The 23,259-nt window shown below is 40.0% G+C and overlaps 3 protein-coding genes across 5 annotated transcripts in view; 2 read left to right on the top strand and 1 right to left on the bottom strand.

The window, feature by feature from the left end:
• prkcab (protein kinase C, alpha, b) overlaps window positions 1–11,620 on the bottom strand; it is a 101,596-nt gene extending 89,976 nt beyond the window's left edge. The window contains exons 1-2 of one of the 2 annotated variants that reach the window (XM_042392476.1): window positions 11,292–11,620; window positions 11,062–11,093 (exon numbers count right to left, since the gene is read on the bottom strand). In XM_042392476.1, the coding sequence (XP_042248410.1) occupies window positions 11,062–11,093; window positions 11,292–11,458 (199 nt within the window). In that variant the 5' untranslated portion in view covers window positions 11,459–11,620. The remainder of the gene's footprint in view (window positions 1–11,061; window positions 11,094–11,291) is intronic. The other variant, XM_042392478.1, reaches the window with a different exon arrangement.
• LOC121883999 lies at window positions 9,141–10,794 on the top strand. Its single transcript, XM_042392479.1, has 4 exons — window positions 9,141–9,281; window positions 9,386–9,444; window positions 9,522–10,617; window positions 10,711–10,794. The coding sequence occupies exons 1-4, from the start codon at window positions 9,259–9,261 to the stop codon at window positions 10,721–10,723; spliced, it is 1,191 nt and encodes a 396-aa protein (XP_042248413.1). The 5' UTR covers window positions 9,141–9,258; the 3' UTR covers window positions 10,724–10,794.
• A 1,057-nt stretch (window positions 11,621–12,677) lies between the features above and the next one.
• cep112 (centrosomal protein 112) overlaps window positions 12,678–23,259 on the top strand; it is a 99,938-nt gene continuing 89,356 nt past the window's right edge. Inside the window, exons 1-5 of one of the 2 annotated variants that reach the window (XM_042393236.1) lie at window positions 12,678–12,783; window positions 13,180–13,284; window positions 14,239–14,429; window positions 15,098–15,261; window positions 21,734–21,818. In XM_042393236.1, coding sequence (XP_042249170.1) covers window positions 13,185–13,284; window positions 14,239–14,429; window positions 15,098–15,261; window positions 21,734–21,818 — 540 coding nt within the window. In that variant the 5' untranslated portion in view covers window positions 12,678–12,783; window positions 13,180–13,184. Of the gene's footprint in view, window positions 13,285–14,238; window positions 14,430–15,097; window positions 15,262–21,733; window positions 21,819–23,259 lie in introns of both variants that reach the window. The other variant, XM_042393238.1, reaches the window with a different exon arrangement.

Below are 23,259 nucleotides of genomic sequence, written 5' to 3'. Positions count from 1 at the left end.
GATCACCAAATGCTGTTGGTGGTGTGCTATATTCATATCTTGATTTACACATGCCTTATAAGATCACAAACTACCCAGACAGGCTCATAAAATGCACTGTCACAGCGATCGAGGCCCTTTTAATTTGTATAAATGGAAGCTGAAGAGGCGATGCCAAGCTCCCATGTTGAATCATCATTTAAGGATTATTTGGAAACAAGTGGTGTTTTGTGTTATGGGTTTTTTAAAGGGAAGTGCTCGCCTGGGGTATACTAGTTGGCAGAGATTTGGCACATCACAGGCAGAGCGAGGGCTAAGCACTGTTACCATGGTAACCTTGGCACACCATGCTGGCATATCTGGCAAGTGTTTACAGTAGCTCATGAGGATGATGTAAAAGATATAGAGAAGTTATGCTGTTAGTCCAAATGATTTTGTAACAGAGAAGGCAAAGGACGCAGCGCAGGTTTTGAGTGCAAGAGGCACCTGAGTGGATTTCTAGGAACTGGTCACTGCACATACACAGATATTGTTACACATAATACTTGAATACAATTTGAATTCATACAATTGAGTGACACTGCCACAGCTGTATGACAGCACAAAGATGATCAAGGTGGAGGTGAAATACCAGAGAGGTGCCCAATAAGCTAAGATCAGCAGAATTTACCACCAAACTTCTGAAAATAACACTGATGTTTGGAACAGCAAATCTAATTGTTGTTTCATTGTGTCTTTAAAATCAACTACTCCTCAATGTACTGGACAGTATCAGCAATAGGTAATTGCTCATGCCTTAAAGGATATGGCTGGTGACTTTCTATATTTTTATTTTCAAAAAAATCTCATGTGCAGAGCCAAACCAACAATGAATTGATTCTATTTACAAGTATTGTAAATAGTATTATGCTCTTCGTGGTGAAGGAACATGTCATCCAGTGCAGCAGTGTGGCTCATTGTTTTTAAAAGTTTTTGGACAACAACGGAGGTCTACGACATAGAGAAATACAATATATGAGGTTTTGGATACACACACAAAACTTGTAAGTAGGAGTAATTCATTGTTGGATTGGCTCTGCACATGAGATTTGTTGACAATAAGAAAAATATAGAAAATCACCAATCATATTTTTTATTAGTACCTCTAAATGTAAAAGTGTAAATCAATTACTACCCTCTTTACTTCTCACCATTAACATCCATTCATTCTAACTCCATATCATCTCTCCTCCTCATACTCTCTAAAGGAGTTTAAAATAAGAGCTTTTTGTTCAGCACCCAGACTGTGGCAATCCCTTTACATTGACAAATACGAAGGTCTTTTGTCGCTCCATCTTTACGGGTGCAAACAGGAATGCAGATCAAAAAGCCTTTTGGGCATGGGCTGTTAAGGTTCTATAATTTAATCTGACAAGCCACCAGTGCAGACAAAGGATGGCTAGAGCCAATAATACAGTATGAGAGTTTGGTGGCAGGAAGCACACAGGTGTGCAAAGAAATTGCTCAAACTTAAAATTATGTAGAGATTGACTCAATATTTAAGGTACATGCTGGAAAACATGTGTGGTTTGTGATTTGTAGGTGATAGAAAGGAGCTTGTCTGTTAATACGAAGTACTGTGTGTTATTTTAATCTGTTGAATATAGCTGCAGGGGCACGATGTACAGAACAAGAAAAAGGGGCCGCAATCACCAAGAGTGGATGCTAACTGTGGGGGTTTTCCATACACATGTGCTGGCTTGGCTTGACTTGGCTTGACTTGGTTTGACTTGGCACGTCAGCTCAGTGCAGCAGGGATCTGCATCTCCATTACAACAGGGCTACACACTTGAAGGTGTGTCTTTAACTGATGATGCGCTTGTCTTGAGTTGATGAAATTTAAAAGTAGCACCCTCTTTACCTCTGTTAACTCAAGCCCCCAGAAAGTGCGCCGGGCTGTGACTAGTGTTCAAAGGAGTGGCTGTAAAATGGTGGATACATTTTTATGAGCATCACACCCCCTACGAAATGACTCATTTCACTATCAGAATTTGTTCCATTCGGTCTGATAAAATTTGGAAAGTCTAGAAGAGCCGCATCATGAATCATTTTATCCCATTCAAGTTAGCGGAGGGCTAAACCAGACATTAGCCAGCTTCTCCCTGAATGGTGAACAAAGCCCATCTGACATCACTGCAACCCGCTTGGCGGTGGGTCGGGTGTGATTTGACCTGACTTCGGACACGGTCCACCTCAGGCGTGACTCGGCACAACTCGGCACGTTTAAATTGGTAATGGGAACACAAATCAACGCAGCATGGTTTGACTCGGCAGAGCCAAAAGTGCCAATGGAAAAAGGCTACTGGTAACATAAAACACACATGAAAACTGCCCGGAAGAGCTGTTACCATGATATCAAAATGGAAATGGCCCACTTTGTTGCTACAGTAGTGTCGAGTGAGGAGTGGAGAGGGAGGGAAAGGGGAAGGGAGAAAGAGACACACAGAGAGGGAGGGGGAAATAGAGAGACTCAGCACTCAATAGTAAAAAGGGACATTTTGAGAGTGGAGCAGAGACAAGCAGAGGCAGAATTACACATAATTATCCAGGCCAGCTAAGCTTCCACTCTTGGTGTAATTAATGCCATTCAGCTGGGTAGAGGGTTTAACATCGTTGATATATTACGGAATGTTTCCGTGACTTCTCCACATTCAACAAGCCTCTTTTAAAAGTCTCAAGCAGACACTTCTTAGACTCAATACTGAGCTTGCTGACTTTCATGAGATATCACAAATAATCTTTCAAGTCAAACTAAAAGGAATGTTGCAAGATTTTGATGACAATGAAGTTAGTTGAAAATTATTTTAGTAGCCAGCGAGTTTGAAGTACAAAGTCTTCCCTCACTGCACAGTACTTACCTCAGAATACATTATAAAATGTATTTAATGAGAATTTTAGCATTTGACTTTGTCACTCTTCCAGGTGCTTATCATTATGCTGGCTGTAAAATCTAATTTGCCTGCGAAATAACATTTGAACCATTGTTCAAATACTTCAAGGAATGAGGGTTAATAGTATTCAGAGTTTCCTAGTTGCACTACTTCTATTCTTTGTATTTTATTCCTTCCACTGATGATTTTTTCAGGAGGCAGTGAGTAATGCTTATAATTAACAAGCTTCACTTTTTGGCATATATGAGTGATTAAATAAAAAAATAATAACATATGCTTTTAAATTAATGGATTATCTTTCTCGTGTTATTTCCCAAAAATGTGGCAGAGTAAATAGTAAAGTACGGCAGAGTAAACGCCCACAGAACACTGAGTAGAATATTAATAATTTTTCAAAAACAAATCCATAATGAAGACTTCATTTTGTTTTTTATTAAAACAACCAAAGCAAGATTTAATTTAATGACTTAACATATGCAGGCCATCTTCACACGCAGAGCTGAGCGGGAGGACCCTTCAGATCTCGTCACTTGAGAGGAGCAGCGTTGCGTCTCGCCTGTCTTTGTGTAAGATCTTTATTGTTTGGGGCTCCCCATCAGGAGGTGCACAGCTTTCACTCTCATGTTCCAACACCCCCACACTTCTGCTCCTTGATTGATTAATGAGGTTCATCGCTCCATTCTGAGCGGAGGAAGAGATTGGCTCTACACCTACGCAGCCATTAGGGCTCATTGATGGTCTTGTTGGAGGCATGTGTCAGCCCTCGTCATGCTAACTGACACATACATGATGTCGCCCACAGGGGCAAGCAAATGTCCCAGTGAGTGGTGGAGCAGCCTACACACAACACCCTCATCTGCACACATGATAAAGATCTCATCATTATCACTTGATGTGAAGTAAATACTTACTGGGTTGGAAATGAGAGTAGGCAAGTTGGCTCCATTGGTATGCAAATGTATTTCAAAAACAACAAACTGGGCCGGTTACAGTTATGGAGATTATACCATGGAAGCATAAAGTGGACTTTAGAAGACACAGAAACAGCATGGAGAACATACCAGCAATAACATAGTGAGCAGACTGTCCTTCTGCCCTTCTGAAAGGTTCTTGAGCAAAGTACTCGATCCGTGACCAGAGTGAGAGAAGAATGTTTCTCTGGGGATCAACACATAAAATTTATTTTTTATCCAATATAAATTACTTCAAATGAATCTGCCTACATCCAAACCTCACTATATTATCAAGATTTTAAAGACTCCTAAGAATTAAAAAATACATTTTCTATGTTCTACTCCTATTTCCCTGAGGAAATTGTTCCATCATTTCTTGGTATTCTCTCAAATATTTTTTTTATACATCAAAATCCCTCTCTTTTCCTGTAAAACATTAAAATATTTATGATCACTCATTTTAAACTTAGAGATGTGCACATAAGTTATCCAATCAAGTAAGATTCCGGGTGATTAGCTGACCCCAGCCATCATACAAAATAACACCTGACCGTTAGCTTGTGGGTCATATGGCAAAAATGTTATTTATATTTCCAAAAGAACATGGTTGTGCTCTAATTTGTTAATTTCTCCCTCCTCCTGATCTAAAAACATGGATGAGGGAAGTGTAGGTGGAGACCAACAGTGTGTATTTGCTTCAGATTTAAATCGCTCTTGTAATTAAACTCCACAGAAATATTCCATTTCACTCAGTAATACATCACGTTACAGAAGATAAAGACTCTCTAACTTCTATTTCACTGTGACTTTCAGTCAATCTAATCCAAATGTAATTACAAGCTGACTTCCACACACTCGACAATCTGAAATATCACTACTCAGACGTAACTTGGCCACAGTTTACAACTGGTCATTACCTAGATATAATATCCACCACTGTTTTCACTCTGCTCTCTTTCATCTGCTCTGAGTAGTCACACCGTTTGCTTTATCTCTGCCAGAACTCTGCAGCAAGAGGATAGAATGTGTAAAAGGCCTCTTTGACTTCAGCATCTCTCTCACCCTCACGCTTCCACCCGTGCAATTGCAAGTCTCTTGTGTTTATTTAGTGGCGTAGTTACGTGTTCACCTTTGCATCCTTCTCAGCTTCTTTCCACCCTATCTAAATTATGTATTCTTCTTTTTCTTCTTTTTCTACTTCCAACCTCATCTCCCTCCATCTCTCGCCTTTCTTCTGTCCAGACTTGGTGCTCTCTCCCCAGTGATGGGTTCTCAACTCTCCAGATGGCACTGTAATTTCCACAGACGCTCAACTTCAAAGGCTGGAGAGGAGGGCAAGGACCCTGGTGGCAAGTGAGCCAACACTGAAACACACTCATTCGCTTTCACTGCACTGGTTTCAATGAGATGCTCTCCTGTTTGGAGAGACAGTTATAGTAGTAGTACATTATAGTAGTATAAAAGGCATGCCTGAAAATCAAAGCAGGAGTATGTAACTAATTAAAGATATCCAATAAAGTCAACCTTTCAAATCAAAAACAGCAGTTAAACAGAACTTTTTTGAACATTTTTGACACGAGGAGCTGCAAGTGTTGTTGATCATCCATTTGTCTGCTATGCTATCACTGAAATTGGAGCCTATTATTTTTTCCTACATCATTTGATTTCAATCAATATATCCACATTTGTGAAAAGTAACATTGATCAAAACAGAGGACCTCTATTAACCTAAAGGATATATTTTTTTTACATGCTAAGATTCATTTGACTTTGCTATTACTTTCATTTACTGTGGGGGCGAAGGATGTTTTCCATACATTAGTAATACCTTTCTGTTTGAGTCCATTCTGCACTAGCAGAGGGCGCATCCCTAAGTAGAGAGGGTTCTCCAAAGAAAAACAAGGAAGAGGAGATTGATATTCAATCTAGAAACACCAGTATAAGTTTATCAGATAATTTACCTAGTATATATGTATATATGAAACTACTGTGATGTTTTTCATACCACTGTGATGTTTTTCCATATATCTAATAAACGTCGTGTAGACCAAAACATTGTGAAAAAAATATACTGTGCCAGCAACAAGCGAAACAGTGTGCAGGAGTTTTTTTTAAAATGTTATATTATAGGGAAGAGTGACGTCCAAGTTGAGTGTATAATGGTATAGAATATAACTCAGCTTGTCCATATGACAGGATGTGTCACTGTCACTGATTGTCCACAGTGATCTACACCAAAGCCAACAGGAGATACAAGGACTTTTCTAAAATCTACATTAAATATACTGTATATTTATGAATAACAACGTTTTTTAACTGTATCCAGAATCAAATCTTTGTTCCTGTGGTGACTGGAGATAAAGTAGGTTACGGTGAATATACAACCATACCTTGTTATTTAAGAAAATGCCATTAAATGTGAGGCTGCTGAACAAAAAGGCATTATGTATGATCTTGGTTATTAAGTGATTCATTCATCTGTAATTCTGTAACATGTGTCCTACATCCCTAACCAAGGAGACATCACCTTTCTTAGATTCAACAATAAAAAGATAGACCTGTCATGACCCTTGGAACAGCAGGGGCCTGATCCTCCACCTACAAAGAGATACTTAAGTGATAAAGACGTTTCCACTAGAGATACTGATATCAGATATTGGTCCGATACTGACTCAAATAGCTGGATCAGGTATCAGTGAGAATGGGCCGATCTGGTATTGGATGTCATTATTTTAATAAATAACAATTCAGTAAATTTATATCTATGTATTTATTTGTTACATTTTGTTTTTACAAAGTTATGAGAGCAATGTTCAAGTTAAGCCTGATTTTGCCTTACACATAAAAGAATGAGTCTCTCTCTTCCACAAAGCGAACAATACAGCTTATTAATTAAACACTAGTATCGGATTGGTACTCAGTATCGGCTGATACCCAAAGCCCAGGTATCGTATCGGTATCTGGACTAAAAAAGTTGGATCGGTGCATCCCTAGTGTCCACAGCTATGGCGCTACTTCGGACAGCACTCCACTGCTTGGTGGAGGTGGGTGATCACAGGGAAATTTTAAAAAAGCTACTCTCTGTCTTTTCAAAGCACAGCAGAAAGCTCTAGGCAGCTCTTAATCTGCCCACTCCTAAGAACAATAACAATAAACTGGTAAAATTTTTTGCCTCTCATTCACCCATTCTCACACACACAGATGGTGGTGGAGCTGCCATGCAAGGTGCTGGCCTGACCATCGAGAGCAACATGGGATTCAGTGTCTTGCTCAAGGACACTTTGACACATGGACAGGAAGAGCCAGGGATTGAACTGCCGACCCTGTAGTTTGTAGGCGACTAGTTCTACCTTCTGAGCCACAGTCGCCCCAGGCATGGCTGTTACCAGCCATGCAGGAAAATGATGAAAATGATGAAGATGAATGATCACAGGACCCAAGCTTTATCGCCTTTCTAATAGTTCTTATAAGCCAAATTTTCTGTCAGTGAGCTGCACACATGCAACACTGTCACCTTTAGCAACATAGATATGAGTTTGTCACAATGACTGTCGGTATCAAGGAGGCACAAGGAGACACAGTATTTGACTTTACATTCTGACAATAAAGGCAAAAATGCCCCCCCCCCCCCCCCCCCCCCCCAAAAAAAAAACCCAAACATGTAATGACAATTGAGTTGAGTATTCCATGTCTTCAAAGTGTTATAACAGTTACAAAAGCCTATGTATCCATCCCATAAAGAAAACATCGAGGTCTCTTGGGATTATCCCTCTATATGGTTTTCAAAAAGCAATGCATTTCCTATGCACACTCTGCACAAGCACTGTCTATATCTAAGAGAGTGCTTCTGTCAGCCCACTTTCATGATGCACTAATGGTCATCAGCAGCATATCAAACTGCACTGACAAACATTGCACTCACATGCAGTACATGCTTCATATGATGAAAATAAGGCTGTAGTTATATCATTTAAAGAAAAAGGCACATGAATTTAAACTTAAATGCAATCTAATTACTTTTTCACATGTGCACAAACGCAAGCAGACATGGTCACACAACATATCCACCCCAGGAGTTATGAGGACTTTGCCTGCCATATCTATATTTAGTAAACATTTTTGATGTGGTGTTTTGTGCTTTGGTCAATTCATTCAACGTGAGATTGCCACCTTAAAAATGCACAGCAGCTCTACATTGCTGGCCCTCCTGACATGATGATTAAGCCTTTTTCAGCATGCGTTAGATCATGCTTTAAACTCAGTCTCAGTAATCCTGTCACATCTAAAGCATGTGGCAGTAGAGTTGCTGTGCCATGCATCTATTTATGTACGAGTGCATATGCAAATTGAGCTGCAGCGACGCCTTCAGAATGTAAAATATCTTACTTTACACATATTACATATCATTTCCATAAACTTAATTGACTCCATCCAGTCCTTCCTCATTTATTTTATATTATATTTTTGTTTGCCTTCTGTTTACAAGCCCCCTCTTCTGGTGATCTAACCTTTATTTCACCTCAGTTATCCCTATTTTATCTCTTTCTACTCTTTTCATCTTTGTCTCCCTCTTAGTTGGCCCTTCCTTTGCCATCCTCTCCCTTGCTACAGTATCAGATGTTTAGAGCAGTGGTTCTCAAACTTTTTCCTGTCAAGAACCCCAAACTGACAAAAATTAGACCATGGACCCCACATTTAATAAGCTTTTGTCCCAGGGTCCCCCATCTGAGAAGAGTTTTGCTTTTAGATGTTTTATTACAGAATGTTTATGAAACCCATGCCCAAAACAGTCATACATTCTGTCATTGTTTTACTTAAGGATTGGAATTGTAGTGAAAATAAATTATTCCCCTTTTTACTGGGGACCCCCTCGAACCCTCCTTAACCCTCCTCTGACCCCAATTTGAGAACCACTGGTCTGGAGAGAAATGTTACACTAGCAAAGATGGTGGCAACAAGGTGTTGACTTCAGGGCATATGTGGTACCCTGACTCTGTAGACGCATGAAGCAAAAGTCAACTACAGTATCTACTCTTGGTAGAAATACCAAGTCAAATGAAATAGTGTCAAGCGTTCTTCAAAGAAACACAATCATACAATTTTTCAGTATAAATCACACTGAGCATGTTTAGAAGAATGTGTTTCACACCGAGACAATGGGTGGTGTTGTCCAGCTGTCACACCTGTTGCTCATTTGGACACTAATTGCTCTTTGAGCAGCAGCTGCTAATGATCTTCGTTAGATAAGACTTGAAGCACCAGTATAAAAGAGACACAAAGGGTTGAATAATAAGGCCAGAGGTTACTCTAAATTCTTGTTAGTCCCACTTGTCTGTCTGTCTGTCTCAAACCATAGCTACTGAGGAGTACAGGGTGCTGCTTCTCAGCTAACAGCCATGGCTCTTGGACTCCTTTTGTGGTATGTTTGATTAAATTGTGACTTTCTGATCACTTTTTTTTTTTTTTTTTACCTTCATCAGAGATGTTAATCAGGTATTTGTCTCTCACTGGCCTCTTTTGCAGGGTTTCCTGGATTTGTTTGTTGCTGTTTAATGGCAGTGTTGGTTTGCCAGCTATAAAAGGTAGTCTGTCTTCTTAATTACCACATTAAGCCTCAGAAATACCTCTTGTTGCTCTATCTTAATTGGTAATTTTACAGGTTATGGATATCCGTATGTGGCTGACTTCCGTAACATTGGGGATGATGGAGAAGATCAAGTTTTGAATGCTCCTATATTTGATCAGACTAACTGGCAGGCTTCAAATAACTATGGGACAGGCTACAGCAAACCCCCAGTTGCACAGCAGCCAAATTTGGTCCCAACTAGCCAAAACCTGCCCAACACACCTAGTGCTCGTGAGGTAGAGAGACTCATTAATGGTGAATCAAGAGACTGGGGGCTGGACAACCTTGACAAACCACTTCTCTTTCCCTTAAGACCCAACAACCAGTTGAATGATGCAGCAAACCCTCAGCCGAGCCCTATTCAACCTCAATCATCAGTAAGTGTTGCTTCTACAAACAGAGTGCCTCTCTCTCCGAACACTGGTGGCTCTACACAGTATGCTAGTCCAACTGCCTACTATGAGCCTACTCTATCCTACCCTTCTCAGGCTTCTGGCAGTTATGGTGGGGCTGACTATGGTTTTGGACACCAAAACCAGGACTTTAACACTGGCTCCAGAGCAGACAGAGGTGACTTGAGTAGGAGTCCCCATCTTGTCTTTGAGGAAGTCTTCCAGTTGCCTTCTAAGAATACTGATGGCTTGTCTGATCCAAGTTATGGTGCCGTCTCTGCTACTGTAGGTGGTTATAGCCAAGTTACTGACCCAGGGTTTTCACCTGGTTATGCCTCCACACAAGGGAGCTCTTCATTCCCCAGTTATCCATCCAATGTAGGAGCCCAGCCTGCCTATCCATCTGAGATGGCAGACCCCTCTGCCAGCTTCCCTAGAGGAGAGAACCTTGACTTCAGTCGAACACACTACCAGCCACGTGATATCTCCTCTTGGCTTCCACAAGAACCAGTCAACACCCAAGAAGTTGAGGTTTCCCAGGGATTGAGTGAACCAATCCCTCCTCCACCTCCCTCAAGCTATATCATGCAGTCCAGAAATGGCTACCAGCGAGGCAGGTATCTCCTCACTGAATCCAAGTACTCCCCAGAATTTCCAATAGCTGTAAACTCCAAGGGTGTCAAAAGTACTGCACATAGTCAACCAGCTGCCACTAAAGGTGTAAAGAACCCTGAAAGGTATGTCTGCTACTTCAAACTTAAGCTTAACACTGCTTGTTGTGAACATTCTCCACAAAAACAATGCCTAACTGTTAACACTTTGTCTTCCAGAACCAAATGGTAATCAGTAAGGCCATGGATGTGTCACAGTATCGGGTCAAAATGGAAAATCAAAATAAAAGCTGATTTGAGTTATTTGCTTTGTGGGCTCTATTTCATGTAACCTAATACAGTCTTCACTCATGGAGTCACTTAACTCCTAAATGGAAGTTGGCCAGAATGACCCAAACACAACTAGATAATTTAAGTGAACATGAAGTGCACAGCTTTCAACTAAAGTGAAGTTTGGTGCTGTAACATTACAGGAGATGTATTGAGCAGGGCTTGTGTTCCTTGTCTCAGACAAATTATGCCTCTGACTGTCACCAAGAATTTACACAGACACACATGCAAGTGGTTTACCTTGGCATTGAAATCCTTGTTTTCCAAATCCCCTGCAACAAAAACAATTTAACTCAGTTTTGGTACACATAGGGCTTCTTTTGCCACATGGTGAAAATGCAGTATATACAATTTTATTAAATGTCAAACTTTTTATGGGGGGAGAAAAACCTTTCTCTATCAAAACTCTTTACAAGTGAAAGATGGTTGCATCATATCTGAACAGATGGGTATGCATAAGGGATGCTTACCATATGAAGTCTGTACAATGGCTGCAGAACGTCGGCTGCTTGAAAAATCTCGCAGTAAATTTGTGGTTTTTCACTTCATGCACATTTTTCTGCCGCAAAGCACCTTTGCGGGCAAATCGGTTCCCAACCCCAGCTGAGTCATTATAATGCAAAAGATGGTCAGCCATAATGGGGGGAAAAAACAAAAAACTACACAGCCACAACTTCGTGTTGTCCGGTCCGATTTCTGTGAAGGTCCTGTCTCTTTACAGCTCTTGACAAGTGGTGCTTTGCCTTGTGGAGCGCTCTCGACAGACCGCACACCTCCTTCTGCCTGGACTACAGCTGAGCGCTTCTTTTTCATTCAAAGTGACGTCGGCGAAGTCTGCCTTCAGGTGCTGTGGGATTATTTCACTCCAATTTCAGAGCACAATTACATGATGGAGCTGTTCAGAATTGCTTTTGGTTACTATGTGAGCCACGTCCAACTAATGGCACAACTTATGTGTTCTATACGTACTAGATAAAGCTATTTTGTTAATATTGTATGCAAAAATAGCTTTAACATTCTGAGTTTAAATGATGCAGGGTGAAAAATCTGCACACTGCTGATGCATAGCCTATAGATATGCTCCCAAGTGATAAAGATGACAAAAATAAGTGTTTCATAAGTTGGATCCACAATTAAGTTTTAATGATGCAAATCTGAATTGACACACATGACATTATTTTCATTATATTACTGCAGGATTTTATTAAAATTACAGTGCTACTTTTGATACATCTGAAAACCAGATTAAAAACACTGGAAGTATGAGGACGAGAAGCACCTGAAGGCAACATGACCCTCCGTTTCTTGTTGACAATCCCATAAACTGCAGGTGTATTGCGCCACCGTGTGGATTTAAACTGCACTGCAGGTTTTCATGAAAGCTGAAATGTGATGTTGGGTATCACAAAGACACTTGAAAATAAACTGTTATCGCTCTCTGTAAAACGGGTGCTTGCAATCGATTGTGGCAGTGTACCTCAGACTTTTAATCTTATTAGTCTGTATTACTTCATTTTTACTTAAACACAGGCAATAACTCATTGATGCCACAATTGATTTAAAAGCACAAATTAAATCAATACTCTGCTAATATAAATTAAAAACAGGATGGCAAGTAAATCCAAAAACAAACAAACAAACAAAAAACAATAGAAGCGCAAAAATCTCAAGTATAGGGACATATGGTGAAAGTGGCTTACATTCGTATTAATATATCATTATGAGATTGACAGTGTGAAGCAGCCTCCTGGAAATGTTTTTATTCACTTTCTATTGACAGTTCTCTTTTTGTAACGTAGGAACCGGATGTCTTAAACCTTGTAATCTCGTAGAAGAAAACGATGTGTAGTTTCTATGGCAACAGGTAGACGCTGCGTCTCCACGGAGACCGGATATGGCGTAACGTTAGAGTAAGAACGCTAAAGTTTTGAACCATTTTGAGCGGCGAAATCAGTGCTCAAGGTAGATCGCTTTTTAGTCCGTATAGTACATTTTTAAGAACTCTGTGGCATTTTTAGCAGACTATAAGTATGTTCAGGAACCCGTAACCCCCCGCGAGCTTTACACTGCTTTGCTTTAGCTCGGCTGATAGCAGTAACGTTATGTTTGCTAATGCACTGCGTTCTTAACTAGCAAACAGCGTTATACGACGTTATTTAGAGTTATTAGGTGATTGTCATGTTGTGCAAATATTACGTAACAGTATTTTGTGCTACCACGTTTCACATGACTATCTCTATTCTGCTATGAAACAGACTGAATAGGTCAGCTCCAAGCACTCCTTGTAGCTAGCTAAGCAATGCTAGTCACACTATCTTTTATTAACGACTATATAACCATTTATTATTCACTCTGAAGACATCATGAGTAAACATGAGGACTCTTTGGAAAGGCTGGACACAGAGTTTGACCATTTTCTACTGGACATGAAACCGTATGTCCTAAAACACCCCAACAAGACAGGTAAGATTTAATTTCATCACTATTCATCTCACTTAAAGATCCCCTCCAGGCACTCATTAAGACAGATGAAATACTCTGCTAGGAACAATAGTGTGTGTCTGATAATGTTTTCCACAAAAAGGTATTATTACCACGTTAAAATCCTTAAAATGACATCTACTTCTTCTCCCTCATTAAATGTTCCATCTACCTATAAATGTGCAAATATTTTTCATCTCTGAAGTTAAACTGCTGGACACAAAATGTCTCACAGTGTATGTGCACTGGAGGCTTCAAGTGTCCACATCGCTCTTGTGTAAGTTGAATATTAGACCAGGATTGGTCTCCAAACTATTTGTGATGTCATAAATCATGCTCACAAGCCCACCCTTTTAAATCGGATTTTCAATGAGCACAGAGAGACTTTCCGCTTACAGCAGATGAATGTGAAAACTGCCTTCTAGTGTCAAACTCTGCACATGGGGCGGCTCAGGAGGTAGAGCGGGTTGTCCACTAATCGGAAGATTGGCAGTTTGATTCCCAGCTCATTGAAGAGTCCTTGGGCAGGATACTGAACCCCCAAAATTTATCCTGTGAATGTGTGTGTGAATGATTAGATCCTCCTGATGAGCAGGTTGGCACCTTGCATGGCAGCCCGTCAGTGTATGGATATGTGTATGAATGGGTGAATGTAGTTTGTAGTGCAAAAACGCCTTGAGTAGGAATAAGGAGAAAAACATATTTTTAAGTGGAGGGGAACTCTAACATAGTTTAAACATCACTGATGTAGCTAACTTAAGTGCAGACTGTGTTTTGTGTTTTTCCTAATGATTCATGAACATGTACATTGGTATGCATACTAATGTGATTAGACTACACTCAGAAATAAACTGGCAAGATAATGGGCCCACATTAATGTCTTTTTTAAAGCTGTAACGTAACTTCTCCTGTCCCGCTCTCTTCCATTGAACTCAGAGCGCCAGCGTTGTGCCTTATGGATAAAGAAGCTGTGTGACCCGGCAATATGTGGCTCCAGTCTGCTAAGTCGTAAGAACCGCAACATGTATGCCCGTTTGCTTCTCCACATGCTCAAAAGAGGCGTCCTGGAGGGGCCTTTCACCAGCAAACCAGAGCCTGGTAGCCTCAAGACACTCCCTACCTACATGGTAAGAATGACTGCTTCATCAAATCACAATTATTGCTGTATTACGAGTGTTAGTAGTGACCCAACTCAATGGTTTTGAATTATTCTTTTCTCTTAGTGAACTTCAAAAATGCTGCCATAGTCAAGTATACTTGCACATCCATATTCTAGAGGCAACATATGGAATGTCAGATTTAAGCTGCTAATGCAGTTACAAGCTGGTAAATACACCAATCAGCCATAACATTAAGACCACCTGCCTAATATTGTGTAGGTCCCCCTCGTGCCACCAAAACAGCTGTGACCCGTCGATGCATGGACTCCAAAAGACCTCTTAAGGTTTCCTCTAGTATCTGGCACTGAGACATTAGTAGCAGATCCTTTAAGTCTTGTAAGTTGTGAGGTGGGGCCTCCATGGATCGGATTTGTTTTTTCAGCACATCCCACAGATGCTCGATCAGATTGAAATCTAGGGAATTTGGAGGCCAAGGCAAAACCTTGAACTCTTTGTCATGTTCCTCAAACCATTCCTGAGCAGTTTTTGCAGTGTGGCAGGCTGCATTATCCTGCTGAAAGAGGCCACTTTTAATGTTTTGGCTGATTGGTGGATCATTGCAATGGATTGCATATACTGATCAGCTTAATTGTTCTAAACATTATCTCTTCTCTTGTAATTATTTTAATTTGTAGTCCATTTACTTTGACGAGCCACTGAATCGTCGGCCTGTGGAGAACAGCAATGCAAGTCTGCCTGACTGGGTGACAGGAGAGCTGGGTTCTTATACTGATGACAGTTTGGTTGCCGGACTGCTCAAGGACATAACCAGTTCCACACCTAATGCAGCACATCACAGGTACTGTTCCACTGTACATCATCTGGATCTAATATATATAGATAGAAAAAATTACCTTATTAAAACTGATTGGAATGACAATCATCATCTTGTTTTATTGTGTTAATAGTGTGTGATTACTAGATTAGACCTTTATTATGCATTGGTGCATGGTAATGCTTGTTATCCCTCAACCAGAGACTGAATATATTTAAAGGTAGTCCACGTGGATATGTACTGGGGACTGCCAATTGGGGAACCTGATTCTCTGACCTACATTATTATACGTGGTCATATTATTTCCCACAGTATTACACCCATTAAACTTTGATCTTGTTTACTAAATGTTAAACCAAAACCAGTATTTGTTGGAAATAGCAACACATGGCCTGGTGTAGTTTAATTTTCCTGTTGTTAGTCAAATGCTTTGAACATTCAATGAGTTTTGAAATATCCTTGTGCACATTAATGTTGTGTATAAGTGTGGTCATCCTGTCAGCTGTCCCACTCTGGCCTCTGATATCACCTATTTACTCCAATGATCACACCATGTTCAGTGTCACTTACATATATCATCGGTCTGGGCAACTGATGATTATTTTCATTATTGATTTATCTGCCAATATCTTCTCGATTAATCGTTTGGTGAATAAAACATTAGAAAACACTGAAATATGTATGTGAAAAAAAATTAAAGAGCTCAAGGTGACATCATCAAATGTTTAGTTTTGTTCGAGCAATTGTCCAAAACCCCAAAATATTTAATTTACTATAATGTAAGATACGTAAAAACAGCCAATTCTCTGTCAGGTTTTTTGGCATTTTTGCTCGAAAAATTACTTTAATGATTAATCAATTATCAAAGTCCTGCTGATTAATATTATGTTGATCATTTAATCGAATAATCGTTGCAGTTCTCCATCTGTCTTCCCCAAATGATCATAGATCATTGACTTAACCTTTCAATGGTGTTTGCATGCTTTGTACTTACTCTTTATAAAACAATATTGATTACTCACATTATTCACTGTCTGGAGCTGCAGGCTGTCAAGTGAACTGGCAGCTCCACTGGCATGTGGAATCTGAGTATAAGAGTGTATATGAGTAAGATCTTCCATATTTTTTCATTGTGAGTTTGGTGCTTTACACAACTGTTTGTATCTAGCTGAGGTCTCAAATTACTGCCTCTATATGAATGAGCTCATTTAATTCTGTTAGGGAGTTTAAAAAGAAAAACCTAAACTAATGTCAATGTACTATATTTTGGAAGCACAACATAACTCTCATTTTCCCCTTGAAGAGTTCATGGTTGCCTATCAAAATGGCAGTGAGAGGTTCTGGCACTCTCTCTTGAATTTCATTACAATTTACAAAAAAAGTCAAATATGAGCATTCTAGTATGTTGTTATCTTTCTGCACAGAAAGAGTTTTATTGAAAAGAGAGTTTTCCCCTTGTTCCTGTGTGTGACTTGAGTTTTCTGATGAGAAATTTACCAAAAAACCCAACTTTTGGTCAGATATAGAAGATTCCACACTCCCCTTCATATTGTACATAAGATATTTATCCAAGCATTCTGTTCTGATGTTCTTTTATTGGACTGAAAATATTGAACTTGGCTGTGAAGCTGGATACACACGGCTTTCGTGACTGATCGCCCCTCGCATTTGCTCAGCAGCACTATCTGAAAAGCGAAAGACATTGCCAAGTCCTTGCATCAGTCTGCATGAGCTGTCCATTCTGACTTTTCAAAGAGAAGCACTTCAAAAAGGCATGAGAGGATGAAGAACCTCTCGCATTCTCTATCCATCTTTCTGTTCCTCTCCTCTTTATGCTTTCCCTGTTGTTGAACCTGAGGTCTAACCCCCACAGAGGAAAGCAGAGAAGAAGGCTTGGTAGCTCATTAGCTTTTCCTCTGTTTCTTAAATTGTTTGATTTCTATTCTCGTGTGAGCATCAACTAAATGCCTAAAATATAAATACACATATTTCAGATTTAAAAATGTACTGCTTAATTAAAACTGCTTGACTGAAACCTGGTGTGTTACTCAGGTACACACACACACACACAGACACATTGATGAACATTTTCCACATGCCTCACTAAATCATCAGTCATCCTAGTTTGCTTAGGGATATTTCCTCAGACTACAGGCAGTTTTGGGGCTTGACAAAGTGATGTTAGTAATGGCTCAGGGTTTTTTCATTCCAGTTAACAAGGACAGGCAAATCAGAGCCCGGTGGCTTGATATGCTCATTAGCATAATAAAAAGAGAGCACTGTAAGTGTGGTAAAGAGAGCTTAATATCCACCAGGGCACTGTGTAAGACTGAGTACAGGCCCTTTGCTGCCATATTTAATTCTGATTTTACTGTCGGGGCCCCTGACAGAAAAATCTCAGGGGGTTGTAGAATATTTGATTAGTAGAAAATGATCATTAGGAATTGTCTTTGAATATTTGTCACAGTTAAACTTGCATTATCTAACACTTGCAGAACAAATGGTAATACTGTGTTCAGAGTGTGTAGTACATTCACACTGAAAAAAATGATAAGATGTAGCACACTTAAATCACTTTCTCCTTTAGTGTGGAGTTAATGGACACTATTATGTTTCAGTAAAGTACATGACTCACAGCATTAGATGTTTATTGATGATGTTTAATTTCATAAATATGTTGTCATCAGTTGATTAAAGTCAATATGGGCTGCTTTTGCCTTTATTTGGTATGACTTTGAAATTAACAGTGGGGCATTTTTACATAATTATTGACCTGTTTTTATGACCAAAAAGCTGCATATGTTTGCATAATAGCTCACACTACAAGTGTGGCTACCTTCAAAAAGACACAGCCTTATAGAGGGTGTGGATAGAGAGGTTTTGTGGGGAGCAGACTGCTGAGTACCATAGTGTCTTGATTGGGATAAGACCATGAAAGACGCTCAGATCACAGGCTAACGTCCTGATGGAGAAAATTAGCCAGGCCAAGAGTCCTTTTATGTGTCTCTCTCATTTAGATAAGATTAAATGGAAGGAACTCGACTGACTCCCTCCTTATGATGTGGCAACGTTTGATCTCTCTCTCACTCGCCATTAGTCAGGTGATGGGGAGGGCCTCTGTGAAACTTAGGTCCTATTGATCTAAAGGCAAACTTGAGTTGATTTTCTGATGTTTTGAGGTGTTACACAGAAGTGGATGTGCTGTTCTGGTGTGTGTGTTTAACAGATACATCCTCTAACCTCATTAGCCCAAAATTCCCTGAGTGATATCCACCACAGACTCCATTGTTGCTGTGCAATCCCTAATTCAGCCACAAGATGGAGCTACTGCTTAATCAATAGCACTTATTCAGGCAGAGGAATGCTGTGGGAAAAGAGATGCAGTCAGTGAGGGTCAAAGGATCATACAAATCAGCTTTGGTGATTAGCCTACATGTCTACTCCATCTTCTCATATGTCACTTTCAAAGGAGACAGATAATGATAAAGACATAGAGAGCAAATGGTGTGCGGTGGTTGGTTTTGACATGTTAACTTGGTAATCAGCACTGCTGGCGTCAGGTTCACCGCTAAAGTTGAGTTGAAGAGCGTGTAGTTTTGGCTTTATCTCTGTAGCCTTTCGTGTAGGCTGTTCTTTTTCATTTTTATGTCCTTGTTTTCCTCTTGTCTGTCTCCCTGACTTTTGTTTTCCATCTGTGTGCTTTTCATCTACATATGAAAACTTTTAACTCTTCCTCCCCCTCTCCAACCTGACTTTTTTTTCTCTGGGTAAAAGCGACAATAATATTGTCCTTGCAGTTGCAGGAGTCGGTTCTTGGTGGTGTTGTTGTAAACGCCTCAAGTCTCTTGCTCACAGGCCAGAGTGTTTCCACTGATCTTGCCTCCAGGTGGTATTGGGTTATGGTGGAGAGGGATGTTTGTGACCCAAGGTCAGACTGCTTTCCTGAGGGTGCCCGAGGCTGAGACCCGGGCACACTGGCTCTGCACCTGGAGGTCAGGCTGCTTTAATCAGCCAAGCTGCAGCTACATGGTGTTCTCATTTTCTTCTGTGTGTGTGAGGGTGTGTGAGAGTGTGAGAGTGTGAGAGTGTGAGTGTGAGTGTGAGTGTGTGTGTGTGTGTGTGTGTGTGTGTGTTGCTCTGGCCTGACTTGCCACTGCTTTGATCTCTGGGCCTCAGACTCCAGACACATCTGATTCAATTATCCTCATCCACCTGTTGACTTAGAGGCCCAAAATTGCAAAGCTTGGCCCCCCTATCCCAAGTTTCATGGCTGCATGTGTTTGTGCATGTGCATGCAGGTGTGTGTGTGTGTGCATGTGCAGGAGCACAGACAGACCAGTATGTGTGAGAGAAGGAGTGAGTGAGGGCATGGAAGCTGATGTCTGCAGGGTTTTATTTGATTTTTTCATCATAATGTAATGATAAATTAGTGAATCAATATTAGATCCTTAACAATATCATTGCAGTCAGTCAGATTTTCTTATGAAATTTTAGTTGTTGAAAGTCACTGAGATACATTTCCCTCAGTTGTTGCAAGATTTTGCACTTTTAATGGTGCTCAGATCATTGCAGGAATGACCGTCAACACATGACAGTCACTGAGAGACTTCCTGGTATGTGAACTGACATCACACTGCCTCCTGCTTTTGCAACTTCAACCATACGTACAGAATGATTTGACATTGTGATACAGGCCTCCAGAACTTGGTGATGCTTTAAGAGTGGAGATTGTAATTTGTCAGGCAACTGCATACTGAAATATTAATAAACAAGTATAGTTTAAACAAGGGTAGTAGTAATAAACAGTGGTAGCTTCACAAATGCTCAAGTCTCCCTTAAAACAGTAGTCAAGTCTATATATAGGCTCTATATATAAAAATATATATATAGCCTATATGTACATTATGCTCTTGAATATGTATACACACCAGTTTCTACATCAGTTATAATGAGAGGGTTGTAAAATCTTGCAGCAACTGAGGCAGATGTATTTCAGAGTGACAGATGTCCTTAAACAACTAAAATTGAAAAAAAATATTGCAGGAAAAGACAAAGACTGACTACAGTAATATAAAAGATTTAATGTTGATAAACTAATTCATCATTGATTATGATGAAAAAGCTTTCAACTTTCATGCACTCACTCTCTCTCTTGCTGTCTCTCTCTGTCTCTCTCTCTGTTACTATCTCTCTCTCTCTTTTACTCACTCAGAGACACACACACACACACTAACACGCACACACACACACACACACACACACACACACACACACACTGGTCTTGTTTGTGCCCCTGAAAACTGATCGTATCTTTTGAATGAAAAAAAAAAAAAAAAACCAACCGACAAACCTGTCTCAATAACATCCTGGCCCTCGCTGAGTTGCTTCTCCTGAGTATCTAAAACGTTGGTGCTTATGAAGAGATAATGAGGAGGCAAATTTAAAGTATCTAGTATCTGACCTGTGTTATCATATTATGTGTGAAATCGTCCAAACTTATCCCCAGTTTACCAGAAACTTTTTGACACTATCACTTATAAAACTGACTAAGACTAGTAAGTATTAAATATGAATGTCCTTTTATAGAAGCTTTTGCTGCAAGTAAAGGTAAATCCACAGTGATCTATTTCTAGTAGACCTACATGAAATATTATCAGTATAATAATTTAAATCAATGAACAGAGTTGGAAGAAGTATTAATCTCGGGTCAGTGTTGTACGTATGTTCTCTAAGCAGGGGATTTTAAGGTAGAAGATACTTGCACAGATATCCTTTCTGTTCTATATTCAGCAGTCTTTCCAGAAACCTCACAGCGACAGTACTTTCCTCCATGAGATAACACTGCCTGTGACAAATAAGGTTAAAAAATCTCAATACTAGTAATGCGAAAAAAATTACATGGCAGGAAAAGAATGCCCATAGGCTCCAAATTGAAAGTGTGAAACCATGCCCTCTAGAATGTAACTTGATGTCTTTATTAGATGACAGTGATTTTTTTTCTTCATTGTTGTCCTACCTTTGTCCCGTCTTCTCTCACATCTTCATTCAATTCACATTAGCGGGCTCTTAATACCTCATGTGCCTGCTCTTAATGAAGTTGTGAGCTCTGTTGTGAGTGTGTGCGAAGTGAGAACGAGAGGTGTGTCAGTAAATATAAGCAGTTTCCCTGTTAAGTCGCTTGTTTAAACCATGATGGACGTGATGAGCCAGTGATTGAGGTATATGATAATGAAAAGATTGTACAAGCCGTAGACTGGTGCCCTGTGGGCTGTGTATGGAAACAGACTGATGTATAGCATAGACTTTTATTGTTCAGATGGGATGAAATGCAGACCACAAACCATGCAACCAATGCCAGATGTTGATCTGTGTAAATAGCAAGGCAGGCTGCCTACGCAAGTACATTCATATGCAAACAGAGAGACAAGAGCAGACTTAAGAAACATGCACATACACATACTGCACTGTAAGTTAACCACACTTTCTCCATTTCCAGGAGAAGGCTGTATGGAGAGAAGACCCCACTGCGACCCACACCCTCCAGTCCATTCAAACAGTCACCCAGACATGATGCCAGAAAGGTTAGTTCATCACCGTACTTCCCTGGCATGTTTGTCATAAAATTCAACAAGTAGGGGTTTCAGATTTATAGGTTGCTGTCAGGTAGTTGTGATGACACATTGAATTATTATCAGTAAACCTGCTGGTGTCAGTACAAATAGTAGCCACAATGATTTGCTTTCTTCTTTAATGTGAACCAATCTGGAAATTCCTGAGCTCATTTCCCCCTGAAGTCCCCCTGAAATTTCCTGAACATTTTCTTTAAGGAGTAAGAGTTAATGGTTGGGATCACAATACATATGAAACTGACATATTTAGGTAGAATTCTCAAGGAAAAATTTGAAAGTCCTCACTAATACAGCTCATGAAGTGAATTTAACTGACAGAAATTTACTGAACCAAAATAGTTTTCATGTCGGCTCCACGGGAAGAAATCAACAGTGTTTGTATTTATTGATTCGTTGATTTTATTTCCCCTCCCACCGTAGCAAGTGAGGGGAATCTGCCTGTAGTGAAAAAGGCAAGTTCACAGACAGACTGGGAGCCTTGATTTATCAGTGTAGATACTGTTAATAAGTTCAAAACACATATACAGCAGGATATTTGTGTGATTTAGATTACGCTTCACTAAACACAACAGAAATAGACACGGAGCTAAAAAAAAAACCCAAAAAAAACGCAAGGGGTGAAACACGTTCCGTGAGACACGTGTCACTCGCACATGTCAGTGTGAATTGATACATTGAATAAAATGGAAGCGTATCTGTTCTGTGAGATGCGTGAGTGATGGACGTCAAAAACCCTTCTAAAAACGCATTCTATGTGAATTAGCCGTTAAAGATTTGATGACCTCACTCCAAATGCCCACAACTCTTAATTTCTACCTATCAAAGCTTGAAATGCTTAATGTTTTGTTTTCATGAATCTATAGGTTCACAGCATATGTCAGTTTGCGGTTCACTTGTACAACGGCCAGTATATCTGTGGCCAAAACCGTTTTAAGCCATTCATACTTATCAGTGTTTACCACAATGGGTTGAATTCCTAGTGCGATATGGAGACTGTGACATGCTGCTTTGAACAGCTATTGACCCGCATACTCAGCATTCCTAGATATTGAAATGAAACGTTTACACTGTTTGCTTGAGGGCGAGGCTCTGGGACCTTAATGCCTTTTTAATCAGAAGGGGCATTTAATCCTGAGCAATTCCATTCAGCGATTTCTCTGTGTCAATGCAGTTCCGCTGAGGTACACCCAAAGTCCACACCAGATCCTAATCAAATTCAACACCATCTCTCCTTTCCCTATTGCTCTCTCAACTTTATTAGATATTTCCCCTATTTAAACCTTGCTGCCCAACCTCGACTTGAGTAAACCGATCTTGTATCAACAGAACCCCTGGAAGCATTTGAATTATACTGTATAAAACAAATCCGGAGGCCTGTTGTAACAAAAGGCTG

This window comes from Thunnus maccoyii, chromosome 18, assembly GCF_910596095.1.
Source record: "Thunnus maccoyii chromosome 18, fThuMac1.1, whole genome shotgun sequence".
NCBI classification, from domain to species: domain Eukaryota; kingdom Metazoa; phylum Chordata; class Actinopteri; order Scombriformes; family Scombridae; genus Thunnus; species Thunnus maccoyii.
This window is presented reverse-complemented; position numbering and strand designations above follow the sequence as displayed.